Genomic DNA, 15,939 nt, shown 5'->3' on the forward strand with positions numbered 1-15,939 from the left:
AATATCAGGTTGGTTGCAATCTACATTTGGGGAAGTGACGAATCTACAGCCTGTCTGTCAGGCAGCAAAGGGAAAGCTTAGTCGGGCATCCCGAGCGTAAGGTGGGCTTTGTGTTAGTTCAATGCACTACTAACCTAAATCACATTCATTGCATTACCAAATGTCAGTGGCGAAACAATGATTAATGCTGCAACGATTGGTTGATTCATTGATTAGTTGATCAAAAGAAAATTAGTTGCCAACTATTTTCTATTTTGATACCCGATTAATTGGTCAATTTCCAGAAAAATGTCAAACAACTGTTTGTCTGGTTCCAGCTTCTTAAATAAGGATTTGCTGCTTTTCTCTGTCATTTATGAAAGTGAATGAAGAGTCTTCAGGCTTTGGATTGTTGATTGGACAAAAGAAGCAATTTTAAGACATCACTTTGGGCTCTAGGAAATTGATGAACATTTTTCACAATTGTTTGACATTTCATAGAGAATTTACAGATCGTTTGGTCTATAAAATGTCAAAAAATTGTGAAAAATGCTCCTCGCAAATAGATTCATCGTGACAAAATCGTCACATTAATTGATAATGAAAATTATCACAAGTTGCTGCCGTGATGATTAATCTGGTTTATTATCATTGTGAATATGTCATAAGGGAGTAAATGTTTTAAGGCATGTACTTTGACTGTATGATAATAACAGTAAATGTCTGATTCATTCTGTATTGTGATTATGAGACAAAAATTATATAATAACTTGTAGAGCACATACCTCCGCCAAGGCCCAACAGTCCACTTCTTAACTCATTCATAGCATAGCATACCAGCCACCTCAATATGCCTGATCTTTTTTTTCATCGAGATCCATGCATTATTCTCTGAGAAAAAGCCAATCTCACAAAAAATTACAGGCTCTGTCCCTTTATCCGGTTCCACACCAAAAGTTAATGGGGTCTATTCTGGGCTGAGACCAATTCTACATCCAAGTTTCATGGAAATCCATCCAATAGTTTTTGTGTAATCCTGCTGACAAACCAACAACCAGCCAAAAAAAGACACGGATGAAAGTATAACCCCCTTGGCGGAGGTAATAAAATGGAGTTATACTATAAGTCTCTCCATTATACTGTATACTCCTTTAAGGTTGAAATGAAGAGGCCAACAGAGGGAGCTCCAGTCCTTTCATTCCCCTGATGAATGAGCGTCTGGATATACATGGAATTACATCATTCACACTGTACACCCTGTGAACCACCACAACAACCTATTTTCATTTTACAAGTGCCTCTCCAGTTTCTGTGGCGAGCAGGGGGAAGCTTAAAGAGGGTTTATGAATGAAAAGTGCACAAAGCAGCTCTGTCCACTGCAAATGATTCCTCAAACTCAGGAAATGAAGTCTCATGGAGAATCACTCTGCACCTTCTGCAGGTCATATAACCAGAACGTAGAGAAAAGAGCGGATTCTGTCTCTCTCTCTCCAATCAGCAAAAACACCCCCCCTCCCATCTGAAGTCTGGTGTCCCTTTGTCCAAGAAATCAACTCAAAAACAAAGAAGCCCCTGAGAAAGAAAAAGAGTGTCAGACTGAGATAATCTCCATCTCATCCAGCCTAATCTGAGACTTTGAGTGCAAGCAGATGGCACACTAAACGACAACAGGCCAGGTCCGGTCTGTGAGTCAGCGAGGAGGGGGTTAAAACATCTCTCCATTTTGATGATGAGATCAGACGCTAGGTTCATTCAGATTATTGCAGGAGGAGGCACAGGAGAGAGGGGCAGAGTATCCCATCCCCCCATGAATACAGACAACAACAACACAGCCTGGACTCTCATTTTAGATTTCATGATAACATGAGAATAAATTAAAAGCATAAACATGATTTGGAACATAAAATAACACTTAACACTTCCAGATTACAGTCCCGCAGCGCTTTGACGTGTAAGTGCTTTGGACGGGGAGTGAACTCAGCAAAAGCATTACATATTAGTAATGGTTGGGATGGAGGCACACCTGTAGGTAAGTCTACCTCAACCTTCCTGCAATAACAGCATGTACCTAAATCCTCTGAGGTCTGAGCAAAGACTGCACTGTGCTATAAATCATTCATTTTCTACATCACAGACGTCACACATGCGTTCACTCCATTCCCCCCCATCCCTCTCCTCTCCCCTGGTCCCTGTTCCCCTGTGCAGTAGTGTGTCTGCGATATAAATAAAACACATCAAAGTGGAGCACTCTCGCTCCGTCTCCAACTCCTGAGTTATCCTCCTCCACCCCCACAACAGCGTGTTCTATTTCCACGCCGTCACCAGCTCCTGCTCCCAGCGCGCCAGTCGCGTCCTCCTTCACACGGAACAAAAACATCACCCCACCAGTCTCCCAGCGGCACCTACTGCACTCATTGCCTAATTCTGGTTCCCAACAGGCTCTCCTGAAAGAAGCACTGTTATGTTTGACCCAAACGTACTGTACTGTAGCTGAGGAGGCACACCGGAGCACATGTGTCCGTGCACGTGCAGCAGTTCCCTCATCCTTATTTACATCACGAAGGCAAACAACAACAACGATGATGACGTGTCAGGGTGGTCGTATTGGATGAAAAGGTTTTATAGTGGTGTGCATGGGAGGATGGGATAAAGGGAAAATGCATCAAAAACTCAGGGAGGTAACAAAACAATGTCTCACAGAGATGTTTGTCACGGCGAGCATCCCCTTAATTTTTCTCACCGGTGATTAGATTCTGCAAAATAGATCCCCCTGCACCCACAATGAACATGAATGTTGCACAGGAGGCCAATTTAAAACCATGAATTAATAAATAACTACATATAATACAAAAGCGGAGGCAGTTGGAGCTGCTCTCCAGCTTCAAATCAAAGTGATTTCCCTGATTTTCTTCTGCTTTTCAGTTTCCTCGATCAAACCTCTGAACATTTCCAGACATTAGCCCAAACTCACATGTGTTCCTGAGAGTGACAGGGGGTCTGTCCTTGCTCCATGGACTCGTTGGCTCCCATCCTCGACTAGCTCTGCCCCCCCTGCCCCCCCCTGCCTGCTCCTGCTCTCCAGCCACCCTCCACATCCACCTGCTCCGCCACAATAACACCTCCCCCCCTCTCGCCCTGATCCTTGCAAAAGGAGGCTGGCAGTCGGAGCAGGTGAGTGCCGGAGCTGGGCTTTCTGTGCTGCAGTGCAGAGGATGAGCAAGTGCTGCTCGCATCAGGAGCGGAGCAGCGGATGATTCAGGTCTCCTGACTTTCTGCACGGCATCCCTCAGCCTCTGCACCTCTACAGACTGTGGATATTCCTGCTCCTCATCTGGTGGTTAAATGATGCAGCACCAGGAGGAATCAAATCTCCAAGAGCAAAATGTCAAGAAGGGAATAATCCAAAACAAACAGGGTGAAAAAAATATAATCCTTCTTTCTTGCTGTCTTGCACGAGTGTCTGGAGCCTCCTCTCTGATATCGCTGAGCTGTGTTGCTGCTCTCGCTGCCTCCTCCCCCCTCCCCCCTCTCTCCTCCACTCTCTCCCCTGACTCCAGCCTCCTGCGCCTTTAAAAAGACAAGCAGCTTTTTCTCATCTGCCACCGCGACTATGCAGGGGAGCCAAACAATAGCACACCCCCAAAACCACACTGACTAACAGGCGTTTTTCTCTTTCACCCTGTCAGTCCCCTTCTTCTTCTTCCCTCCCGAAGTAACCGTCCCTCTCTGCTTTCTTTGCCTTTCTCCTGCCAGGATCCCCCTCTCTCAGCCAGTGAGCTGCATAGTGGAAATGTCATTTTTTTGTGCCTCCTTTTCACACAATGGAAGCTTCCAGCGCTCAGCGTGGCCAACCAGAGTGATGGCTGAGGTAAACAATAGACTCTGAGAAAGTAGTATGTGTTATTCAACTCTGACTCATTTATATATTCGCGTCCATTCAAGCCAATCCACCACTAAGTCTATACCAGTACACTCGAACAAAACAAGCGCTAAGAGACCAAAAAAACAGGACAAAAATCAAACTTTTAAGGGTGCACTATGTAAAGAAACTGACCATAAAGGACAACACAATTTCCTACTGTTTTACTTTGTTTATATTTGGCGGACCCTGCCACCTTCTAGCTTCAAACAGTGTTCCGGGGACCTTATTCTCCTCTGAGAACAGCTTGTTTATTCAGTTATGGAAATAATAGATGTTTCTGAGGTTGTATTATCACCTCATTAATATTGTAAATATTAAAATTCTGAGTTTGAATGTATTCTCCAAAACTACATAGTGCCTCTTTAAATTATTTTATATGACATGTTTTTTTCAGCATCTAATGAGAAGGGAAACAACAAACCCGTCATCAGATTCAAATTGTTAAAGGTGCAATACGTAAAAATTGTCCACCTTGAATTCATACTCCCATCAAACAGGGGTAGCATATCATCAGAGTAACTGCCAACTGCTGCTAACTGTATTCTGTTTATACATCCATGACTGTAGCTACTGTTAGCTTGCTAGCTCAGTTAGCCGTGAAGCTAGCCGAACTACCCGGGGACTGTTGGTGCTTACACTGCTAGCACAGGAGCTTTGGATTGCTGGAAGAAAGAAGTTTTCAGGCTCAGGGCTAGCTGGTTAGCATGCTAACTTCAGTAAATATCACTTCAACACAACACACAGTCGCTTTGATATAATATCACAACTTTTATTTCCTCATATTCAGTTGATAATTTTAGTTTTTGGAATGTTTTAAACTAAAATTCTTACATATTGCACCTTTAAAGATAAACACATTGCCATTATGGAATCTTTATCTGGATATGTGACTTTTTGCTGAATAGGCAAGGACATATGCTTCCATCCCCGGGCAGCAGGCTGATCTAATTTACTGGCACTCTCATCAAACCCTGAAATGCATCAAAGACCAGAAGAGCATTAATGATATTCTGTCTCGTCGAGTCTTCCAGCTCCTCTTTTCTTTTAGACATCGGTGCGTGACAGACACAGGCCAAGTGTCCTTCGGGATGGAAATAAGATCAGGCATAGATTCTGCAAATTTCCCAGTGATTGTCAAGGAGCGATGGGAAAGAGAAGCATTTGGAAATATGAGAAGAATAAATCTCTTGTGCGCTCATGGGAAAGTGTGGAAACGAGGGCTCAATACAATAGAAGCTCCAGGCTGCAGAGCTTGCAGTCGCTGAAACTCGCTGTATGCCGGTTTCAGGTGTCGTAGAACACAAAAACCCAGTGTTCAAGCCCAACCTTACACCACAGTTGAAAAGGGGAGTGTTTGCATGTAAACATGAAGTCCATTAACCTATGATCACAAAGAATATCGATGCGATTCCAGTCCCGGATGATTCTGTTGGTCAATGTTTCACAGCCCGAGGGGACAAGTAAAAATGCCGCCCACTCCCACAGACCCCTGCTAAAGCAAAAATATTGATTGCTACCCTCATACCACTTTAAAGCTGTATCTAGGGCAGCAAAGCATGTACTGTACGTGCACAGTGCGGCTTCCTATTCTATTGAGTGTCCGACATAAACATCCTCTCTGTGCTGCTACTTTAAAACAGTCTGGCCTTTCAATGCAGTTTCAGCTGTAGGCTGAAGAAAATGGAGGAATAAAAAATTCAACAAACTCAGGCACCGGAAGACATGGCTGTGGCAGTTTTTTCTGAAAGATTCATAACGGCGATCCAGAGGAATCAGGGTCACTACGATTCACATGCACGTAGCCTGAAAGAGAGTTTGAATGTAGTCATGTGTGCTTCTACTGTGATGGTGCAGAACGTTTTGTGGTTGCAAGGATGTGGGTTAACGCTTAGTGGGAAGGTTGCCAACCCATTTCTTACTTAAGAATGTGGCAAAAGAAAAAAAAAAATCTCTTAACCAATGAAATGGTTATTAGTTGTATTTTAAAGAATCCAAAAAATGTAGTAAAACAAGAACTACAGTAAATATAAAATGTGTGATTCATGAAGGGGGAATATGTAGTAGCTTGTTGTTGATGTTAGTTTTTCTTTGGTCTTACAAATGCTAGCCAGAGACAATAACAACCTGTCACCATGACATGATGACAACCTTTCATTGTGTTGAAAGCAAATTTGAACAACTAGACAACGCTTCCATGAATATTTATTGCCTCTGCATGTGACATTTTGCAAGCCTCCTTCTTCTTCTTGCACCCGAAACATCACACATGGAGGTAATAAATGTTCACAGTAGCATTATCTAGTGTGCAGACTCTAGTTCTGTAGCATCCAAAGAGTTTCTGATGAACACCGCAGTTAATAATGTATCGAAAAGTCCTGAAGCTAAACTGAAAATGTGTTCTGTAGGTCAAAATGGTTATAAATAGAATATATACTTTACAGTAAGAAGTGAGATCAAACAGTGAAGTCAGCCATCATCACCAATGACACAGTTACGACAAAGTGGGCCAATGACTTCAACTAACACAGCAGCTCTGCTCTGTGATCAGCAGTTCGATGACATGTTTTGCGGAATCCTACTTTTAGGTATTTGTGACAGGGCGCTGGTTACTGACCTGCCACTCTGATCCTCCTGCTGAACGGCTGCTGATCAGGCAGGGTACGAGCCTTTGTTTCTCACATGCCAAGAAAAGGCTGCATTGCTCCCATAAACACTAATGGGATCAATTCCCTCAGGCTGTTTCTACAAACCATCCAATCTCTGACTTCATCCGACTGCAGTTACAGTATATCTTTTGACAACTTCGCTTCAGACTCAGTAGCATTCCTTCTCTTTGCGCCATCAGATTAAATGACAAAAGCAATCAGTGGTGTAATCAGGGCACTTTGATGGGAAACCTCAAAATGAAAGAACCAGGAATCAATCCATTATCTCAATGGCAGACATGTGTTGTGGTTGCATACTGTATGTCGTGCCTTGTAAAAAGCAGTGTTTTCCATTTCTCTATGGTCTTAAACAGAAGAAAGTTATTAGAGAAATCACAAATTAATGAGACTGGAAAAGAGCTGATCGGGGGTTTTCAGGGGAATCCAGTAAAAACAAAAGAGCCGCAACTCCCTTTCACTTTTTAGCTGTGAGGGATTTTCTTCATGGCAGAAAGCATGTGTATAAAATGTGTGGGAGACACTGACAAATTAATAATTTTGAATAATTATCTATTCAATCAAAAGGAAGCCTGTCTTGTTTTGTTTCAACAGGACGATTTAATTATAACTCATGCACTCTCAGTGAATCATTCAGGAAAAAAGCGCATGACATATGTTTGGTTGGGGATGACTAACATTTTGACACGCTGACGGAGGTCGATAGTTAAATGTCTGGCAGCTCAGTGGGAGTTGATTCATCATCACTTTATTACCAGTAAAGTCAAGACTTTATATTTCATTGTTCTTAGCATTGCATATGACCATCAGACTCAAACTAATGTGCTATAGATTAAAAGTATAGTTTATACCTGCACATACGTATGTTTGGCATAGTCATGCCTCGTCTGTCTCCGGGTAAACAGGACAGCCTGTGATATCCAATCAGAATATTCAGTCTGTGTCACTGCTGTCTAACAGTCCTCTCAGAGATCATAAATAATATAACAACACTCCGCTAAAGCAGCCTTCTCAAAGTTCTGCTGTTCTCTCAGATAAAGAGCAGTTCAGAAAGTTAAATACTCTCAAGTCATAAGAAAATATGTATAATTCCACACAGAAAACAAAGCAGAGTCTTTTTTTCAATTCAGCAATGATGCTTAGTGAGATACATGAGGGCTGGTGTGTCCCTCAATGTGCGATCCTCATATACCTGCAGTAGTCAGACAGCAGAGCGCAGACACAGGCTGCCAGTTCAACATGAACACTCGTGAAGGTAACACACCCTCTGCTGGTCGTAATCAGCAGTGCACCGTGAAAGTGGCTGAGTCATTCCCTCTTATAAAGTCTAAGAAATAAATCTCAAAGCCAAGAAGGGCTGCAGAGGAATGTGAAGTATTATCAGACAGCGGGGAAGCTGTGCTTGATAGCGAAATAATGAGGAGTGTTTAAATGTAATCAGCATCAGGGTTATGAATGAAAAACGTTGTGTTCGTGCCATGAGAAGAGTGGTGCACACAGCTCAAATGGGAGGGAATCAGCCGTAAAACTTCAAGTGGTTATGATGAAGCAGATAGAGCTAAGTGTGACAAAGCATGGTGTGTACAGTAAGTGCTCTGCTTCATCCTGTAATGGTAAAAAGATCCACATATAAACGTTTCACCCCGATGCTTTTGCTTAAATCTAACATTAACAAGCCACAATCATGCAGCACACATTTGAGTTTCCATATATTAACAAATTCTGTTTCCTATGAGTTCACATGGTGTAGGTGCATAGTAATGCTTATTTGAAATGTCATGAGGTGGTAAAACAGGTTGCTGAAATGGTAGATGAGACAGTTGCTCTGGACGTCACTTACTGTATGCCGTGGGCTGTATGCTGTAATTGTGAGCTCTGTCAATTCTTCATAGGAATAGTTAAACATTTACACGAATTTGCCACTGTCATGTCAGTACGCTAAATAAATACCGGGCATGAGGCAACAGCTGGTTAGCTTAGCTTAGCACAACACTGAAAACAGGTTACACAGCCCGCCTGATTCTGTCAAAAACACACATATAAGCACCCTAAAGCTCGCTAATAAACAATTTATATCTTGTTTATTAGTGAGCTTTAGTATGCTTATATGTGTGTTTTTGACAGAACCAGGCGGGCTGTGTAACCTGTTTTCAGTCACAACAACTCGCAGTCACAATGACATCATATGACGCTGAATCATGCAAACGAAAAGTAAACAATGTGTCCATGATAAGAAACTTTAACCACAGTCATGTATTGTATTGTCATTGTATCGTTTGTTTGTTTCTTCCTTTCTCTTCCTTGTCACTAAACTAAATCTGGAAACACCCGTCAGCATGTTGTTGCGATAAAATGCAAAACAATTTCTTTTGGTGTTCATGTTGTTCCAATATTCTGACATGATGCATGACCATCCGAGGAGCACGTGAATGCAGCATTACTGCAACCAGTCAAGGAATTGTCCGGCAAACAGGCAGATTTTATTACTTTTTGACAGCCACGCGAGCTGTTTCCAGCTGTTTCCAGTCTTTGTGATAAGCTAAGCTAACCACATGCCTGCCCCAGCAACATGTCTACCTCTTATTTGTAAAAAATTCATTAATCTTCTCATTTTGTTTTCTACAAGAAAGCATATTTCCCCATGAAACTATTTCTTTAAAGACACAGTATGCAGGATTTGTTGGTTGCCACTTGTAAACAAACCATTAAAAGTGATTCAGATAACTGATTGTTGCCAAACTTAAGTGTCTACTTTTCACAACCTGGAGATGAGACTCAAAAATAGGCTATCTTTCTTCAGAATCACTTTAATTACATTTCACAGTGTTGCTTTAATTGTCCACCTTAATTGCCTCGACTTTCTGTTTCTCTCTTCTGTCTGTTTTCTCTCTTCTGCTTTCTGTGTCAGCAGCAAGTTTGATAAATATATAGTAGTATAAAATGCTAAAATGGGTCACCAAATATACTAGGGCAGCCGATAACATACCTGGGCCAACTAAACTAAATGTATGGGCAACACTGCATTGTTTTTTAGGAGAATCCTGCATAATATACCTTTAAATTTGAATAGGAAAACAGCATGGATGACTATGTTTCCAGTAGTTTGTCTCCCTGTTCAGGAGCTCTGAGAATCAGCATCTACAAGGTATTTAATTTAGTGTGCCACATGTCGATTTGACCTGAACTCGGGTTGAAAGGATAAAGACTTGGCTACTTTTCGTCAAGCAGGCTAAAGGGACTAATGCCAACACTTGACAAATCTACTGTAAGGTCTTAGAGCAGAGGCACGAAATAAAACTGGCACGCATTCACATCAGATTCACGTTTTTTAACGAATGATGGACCTCAGTGAAATGACCTAATGAACAGGTTCAGGAACAGTGACAATCAGCAGAGTTCGTACCTCACAGGGGGGTGGCTGGGTGCAGAAGCAGGGTCCTCACGCTGGTAAGCAGATGGTAGAGGAGGGGAGGCAGGGGCTGGAGGAGGAGGAAAGTGGGGAGATGCAGGCGGGGTCGGTAGAGCTTCAGGTGCGTGCCGCTCCGGGGGAGTGGGAGGAGGAGTGGGGAACTCGGTGGTGTCGTGGAGGTGAGGAGGGATGAAGTGGTAATCGGAGGTGGGAGGTGGGGGAGATGCAGGGGCACGGTCACCTCTCTCTGCCTGCTCAGCGTGGGAGGGCCTGCAGGGGATGGAAGACAAAACATCAACAGACAGACCAGCACAAGAAGGCCAAGTACGGCGATTTCGGAGGACACACTCCATTTTTCCTCGACACGAATGAACCATGACGGACACTTACCTCAAAGCAGAGAAAGACGGATCACTCTGCCCTGTGGCGTCACCTAACCCAAGAAGTGACTTGAAAAACAGAAAGCTCACGCCCACCATCCTAAGAACGCTTTGTCATTTAAATCACATGAAACTTTTCTCATCAGTACATGACAGTCCATGTTTCCCTTGCTTGCCCTACTTGTGCATTAAAGTGTCTGAGGGTGTCTGGCTCTGTCATCATTGGCCACCTGGTGGAGTGGATTTGGCCTTGATCCAGGCCCATCTTATCAGGAGGTGGTAGGCTCTCTAATCTGACAGGCAACGCGATGGACGCCCATGCAGCTGTTCCCCACTTGGGGCATGCCTCCTGTTTAGCTCTAAAAATATCCCCTGTAGCCCCTTCTTCTGCTTTACAATACATCCATCAGCCAAAGAACATCTACAGTCCTCAAGCATCAAGTCGACTCGCCCGCTGAGCTGCACTTTCCGAACATCTCTTCCAGCTCATTTCAGGCCGGAATTGCGCTCTGGTATTCTCCATCTCTCTCTCCAGTAAAGTCTTAATAACATTTAATGAGGGCGTGTGCTTTTCTTAAGGGCGTAGCAACGTGTTACAGTTTACATGTAGCACTGGTCTAGTTCTTTTCATTCCATTATAAAAGTGCAGATTCAGGACGGCTGCATCCTACAGTTTCCATATCTGAATTTTTATTGGGTCCCACTCCTCTCATTACAAATCCACACTCAGTGACTCACACCAGCAGGCCACAGCTATACATATGTCAGCATCTGTGGCCAACTTGGCACATGCAGCCTGGAAATAGAATCAACCAAGTCACAACATACATAGTGTGAGCAAGCTGTCATAAGACTCACTGCTGCCTCCAAAGACGGACAAAACTTAAAATTGAGTTCTGACTTTTTTCCGAAAATTCTGACCTTAAACTGACCTTTGAGACTTTTAACTCAGAATTCTGACTTTTAACTCGGAACTCAATACAAAACTGAAAGAGATTCACAGAAAATGAAATAATCTGGAAACTGGGTGAGCGTTTGCTGGTTCAGTGGCTTTTATGTGGAGATAATGATTCACGCAGGTAAACAGCTGGAGCTTCCCAACTTGGCTCTCCTTCAAGATACGATGTGTACGACCAAGCATTTCCATAACAGGATGAATGCAACAAGTTGGGAGAGCATGTGTTCTCTTTCAGCTGCACACGTCTTCACGTCGCTGTGGCATTAACACCTGGAGGCCGTCCAATACAGTTTTTATTGTTGGTATTTCAGCAGCATGGAGGGCGTTACTGACTCAGCGGCACCTCATAGGCAGCTCTTGAGAAATCCACGTTGTACAAGGCCAGGACAGGGATACATAGTAGTCATTTTCCTTCAGGGTACAGATAACGAAATCTGATTCCCTGACCTAAACTTTCATGATCCATGCACACACATTTAGTGTAATCTACAGGAAACAGCTGGACATTGAAGACAGCAAGTCCGGGCAGGGCGTTTAATGATAAACAGAGAGTCATAAACAAAACCAGCTGAAGGTACCGAGAAAAGTGTAATGATTGGAGGACCGTTTCTGTTCTGCAGCCAGCGGCTAGCTCATACTGTCCTGACACACACACACAAGAACACACTGTATACATTACAAGAACAGACTTCATCAATAATCCACCAATTCTTTTCTGCCACTGCTGAGATTAAACGATTATTCAAAGGCAGTCTAGTGTGGTTGACTGAAATGACAGACAGGAGATTATCCACTTCACATGCGCCAGCAAAGTCATATGAACCTACAATCGCCATGGCAACTAGTCTATTTACAGTACAATGTGGGCTATAGCACAGATCTGACTTCCTTTTTACTCCGAAAACATGGATGAGAAATATCCAACATGCCGAGCTGAGAACTCACAGGCATGTTTCATGGCTTTACAAAAAAATTTCATTGCCTTTTTTTGCCTGATGTCACAGTCAGGGGACAATTTTGGTCAATTGTGGTGATTTTAAAAGCCTGCCATGCCAGAGATTGTCCTGTAGTCATTCATTAATTTTAGTACGACCGAGATGTCTTGCCAACCCTCAATCAGGCAGCTGGTAGGGGAGGGGAGCACAACATGCTCTAACCTGTAACATTTTTTCCAAGTGCAACATTTCGCAACTTCATTCCTTCTTTTTCCGCTTTCTGTCCCTTCGTCTTTCCATTTGTCCCTCCCCTCCACCCATCTGGTGAGGTCAGCAGAGGCAGACACAATTAGCACCAGTTACCTACTGACCATCTGCCGCATCCACCTGGAGGGACTTAAACACCTATCGCAGACACACACACGCAGAAGAAAATAGGGCAGCTACTTGTTGTCAACTCACCCAGATGGTTTCGGCCAAGTCCATCACACCATCACACAACTCCAGATCTAACTACAATAGGTGATGGAAGCGCTGTACTCCTAAACACCAGCGGCAAGAAGTGTACGTCCCAGTCCTCTTCTCTCCCCGGTCTGCCGTCATACACACTCACGCCGCAGCACATGCTCAAGTGTTTCCCTGAACTCTCTGGCTTTTGTTCCACTGTGTCTGGTCTGTGCAAATGACTTCAGCGGGGCCGGAGTGCCTGCCCAAATTCCTCCCACTACAGGCTTCAGTTCACAAAGCCGCACAGACTGAGCGGGACTGACAGCTAGGACAGCCTCTGAGGGGGGCGGGGAAAGAAACACATGTACACACACACACACACACACACACACACACCATCGACCATGCAGTCATATTTCTGTCAGTGCCACATGTATGCAAGTGTAACTTTATCTTATGATGAAACCTATAGTGGAAATAGCACTGTCACTCCTCCTCTCTGCTACTCTGAACAAACCTTTATGTCTCCAACAGCAGTGATGGGACAAGTGTTGTGAGTGACAGGCAGCAAGTGCTACTCTGGCATGTGGGATGGCTCCTCGGCATGTGGCAAACAGCAGGAGAGAGTGACAAATAAGAGTGATAACTGAGGACGCCGAGAAAAGCTGAAGCTGAGTGGAAAGAAAGCAGCAGCATTGATCTGATTTAAAGGAAACATATGATGACTTTTTTGTTTTTTTCCTTTCCTTCAGTGTTTTATAGGTTCTTGTGCATGAAAAAGTCTTGAAAGTTGAAAAGCCCAAAGTCAGTGCCGACAGAAGCTCCTCTCACCCACAGAAAACACTGCTCCTGAAACGTCTCGTCGGTAGTCCCACCTTTATTTCTGTGAGACTTTGTGACATCACTATATCACCATGTCACACATTGGCGAAACTTTTGTCTGTATTCGCAGTAGGAGTGAAGCTAACTGGAAGCTAAAAACACGACAGAGCTGTTCGGAGACAGGGTGAGCGGTGCTGGCTCAGGCGTGTGTGAGCTGACCAATCAGAGAGGTATTTGGGGGGGGGGGGCCTTAAAGAGACAGGAGCTAAAACAGAGCATTTCACGAGAAAACTGATGTGTTTTTTAAGCACTAAAGCATATAAATCTATTCTAGTAGTAACCCAGAATAAAATTATGAATCTGAGAATGAGCATAATATGTCTCCTTTATAAAAAGTGTACACTATAGTGATGAAGTTTTACAGTAAAAGAATGACATACATGGAAAGTGAGTCTAGCTAGAGTCCCTTAAAACGCTTAAATAAATACTGAATGCCGGCATGCACTTCAAATTCAACGACACACTGCTTTACTGTGTGTATTTAACTTAGTCAGGAGCTTTAACAGCATTAAGGTTCACTGCCATTACATCAACCAGCGCCGATCTCATTCTCATTCGTCCAATCAGACACCGTAGAACCGCTGCAGACAGCAACAACGCACCAGACGCCCTCGAGGTGTCTGAAAGCCAAACAAAGCCACCGAGGGGACCATCTGAGCGCATGGAAATCCATTTTAAGTGTGTGACAGGCAGAGCCGCTGAGCTGTAAAGCACATGTCCCCCTGAGATTCTTCCTCTTTTACAAATAAGTTAGCTGCAGTAAAACGTCTTGGACACATCAATGTAATGGAAATGTTATGATAAGTTTTAGTCAAACTATCAGGTCTGAAAGGTCATATACAAATCATTCTGATGCTTGGTTTCCTGTTGGGAAACCAGTCAACCACAAAATTGCCAGTCTCCCCTCAAACCTGTTGTTCTTAATGCTAAAAGGCTATAATCCAAAGGTTTTAGTTGATTGAGGATTACAAGGACGTGTTTTTTTTAATCTAGACACTGAGAGAGGACAGTGCCTTGGCATCAACCTCACAGGGGAACATTTCTACAATATTTATTCAAACTGGTAAAGCAGGCTGTCACTGGAAAACATTGACTTCAATTCATGAGACAGACATGGTGAATGATCTGACGTGTATATTAAAGGTGCACTTTGTAGTTTTGGGGAAGACATTTTAATCAGAAGAGAAAGATCTTCACTGACTTTTTTATGCCTAAAAACACTAAATAAAGAAACTCTCTTTGTTTTCAGGACTGAATAAAATAAATAAACAAATTGACCTTAAAGGACAACACAATTTAATAGTTTTACTTTATTTATATTTGGCGGACCCTGCCACCTTTCTAGCTTCAAACAGTGTTCTGGGGACCTTATTTTCCTCTGAGAACAGCTTGTTTATTCACTTATGGACAAGATAAATATTTCTGAGTTTGTATTATTACCTCATTAATACTGTATAATACTGTAAATATTTAAATTCTGACCTTGAATTTCTTCCCCAAAACTACATAGTGCCCCTTTAAACAGCAAAAGCAGGAGGTTTGTTGTCCTGGTTATCAGTAACTGATTTCACCATCAAAACACTGATTTCAGTTTTGTATTAATCTTATGATTTTAAAGAGACACTCACTCGCTCTCCTGTAGCTCCTCAGCAGGATCCTGGACTGTTTCTGTCCCCGCAGTTTCCGCAGCTGGCACTTGAAATGGCTCCTCAGGTGTGATCTTGACAGGTTTCTCCTCTGGCAGCTCACTGATCAGCTTCTTCTCTGCTTCTACTGGCTCTCTTGTCGTCTTTGCTGGCTCCGGTTCTTCATTTTTTGGTGGTTCTGGGAAATTTTCTGTGCTTTTTACTGGCTCCTCCGCTATTTCTGGAGAAGGTACTACCTCCCTTTTTGGTTCTGGAAGCTCTTCTGGAGGCTCTTCTTCTTTGGTTGGTTCTGAGAGCTCTACGCTCTTCGCTTCCTCTAGGTGCTCTACTTTTGTGCTCTGCGTTGGTTCTATGTGCTCTAATCTCTGCTGTGTTGGTTCAAGGAGGTCTGCTGTCGTCTTTAAAGGTTGAGGGAGATCAACAGGCTTCTTTAGAAGATTTAGAGGTGGGATCTCTGTTGTCTTCTCTGGTGCCGGCTCCGGTGGCGGGATCTCCTCCTGTCTCAGAGGAGCAGCTACCTCCTCAGTCGGAGTAAGAAACTCTAGTTGAGGAGACTCCAGGGAGGGGAGGGGTCTGGAAAAACAATGCAAGAGAAGAGGGGGTTGGGGGATTTGTTGTTTAGTTTACAGCACATGCACAAGGAATGACTGACACATGACAAATGTGTGTGTTTATGTGGGTGCAGGGGCTTGTGTTGGTGAAAGAGTGTGTGTGTGTG

At 43.3% G+C, this 15,939-nt stretch overlaps 1 protein-coding gene across 1 annotated transcript in view; it reads right to left on the reverse strand.

Annotated features, from left to right (window-relative positions):
• tacc2 (transforming, acidic coiled-coil containing protein 2) overlaps positions 1-15,939 on the reverse strand; it is a 57,888-nt gene that overhangs the window by 19,850 nt on the left and 22,099 nt on the right. The window contains 2 exon segments of the mRNA XM_073482332.1: positions 9,968-10,243; positions 15,204-15,794. Of these exon segments, the coding sequence (XP_073338433.1) occupies positions 9,968-10,243; positions 15,204-15,794 (867 nt within the window).

Source organism: Pagrus major, chromosome 15 (assembly GCF_040436345.1).
Source record: "Pagrus major chromosome 15, Pma_NU_1.0".
NCBI lineage: Eukaryota > Metazoa > Chordata > Actinopteri > Spariformes > Sparidae > Pagrus > Pagrus major.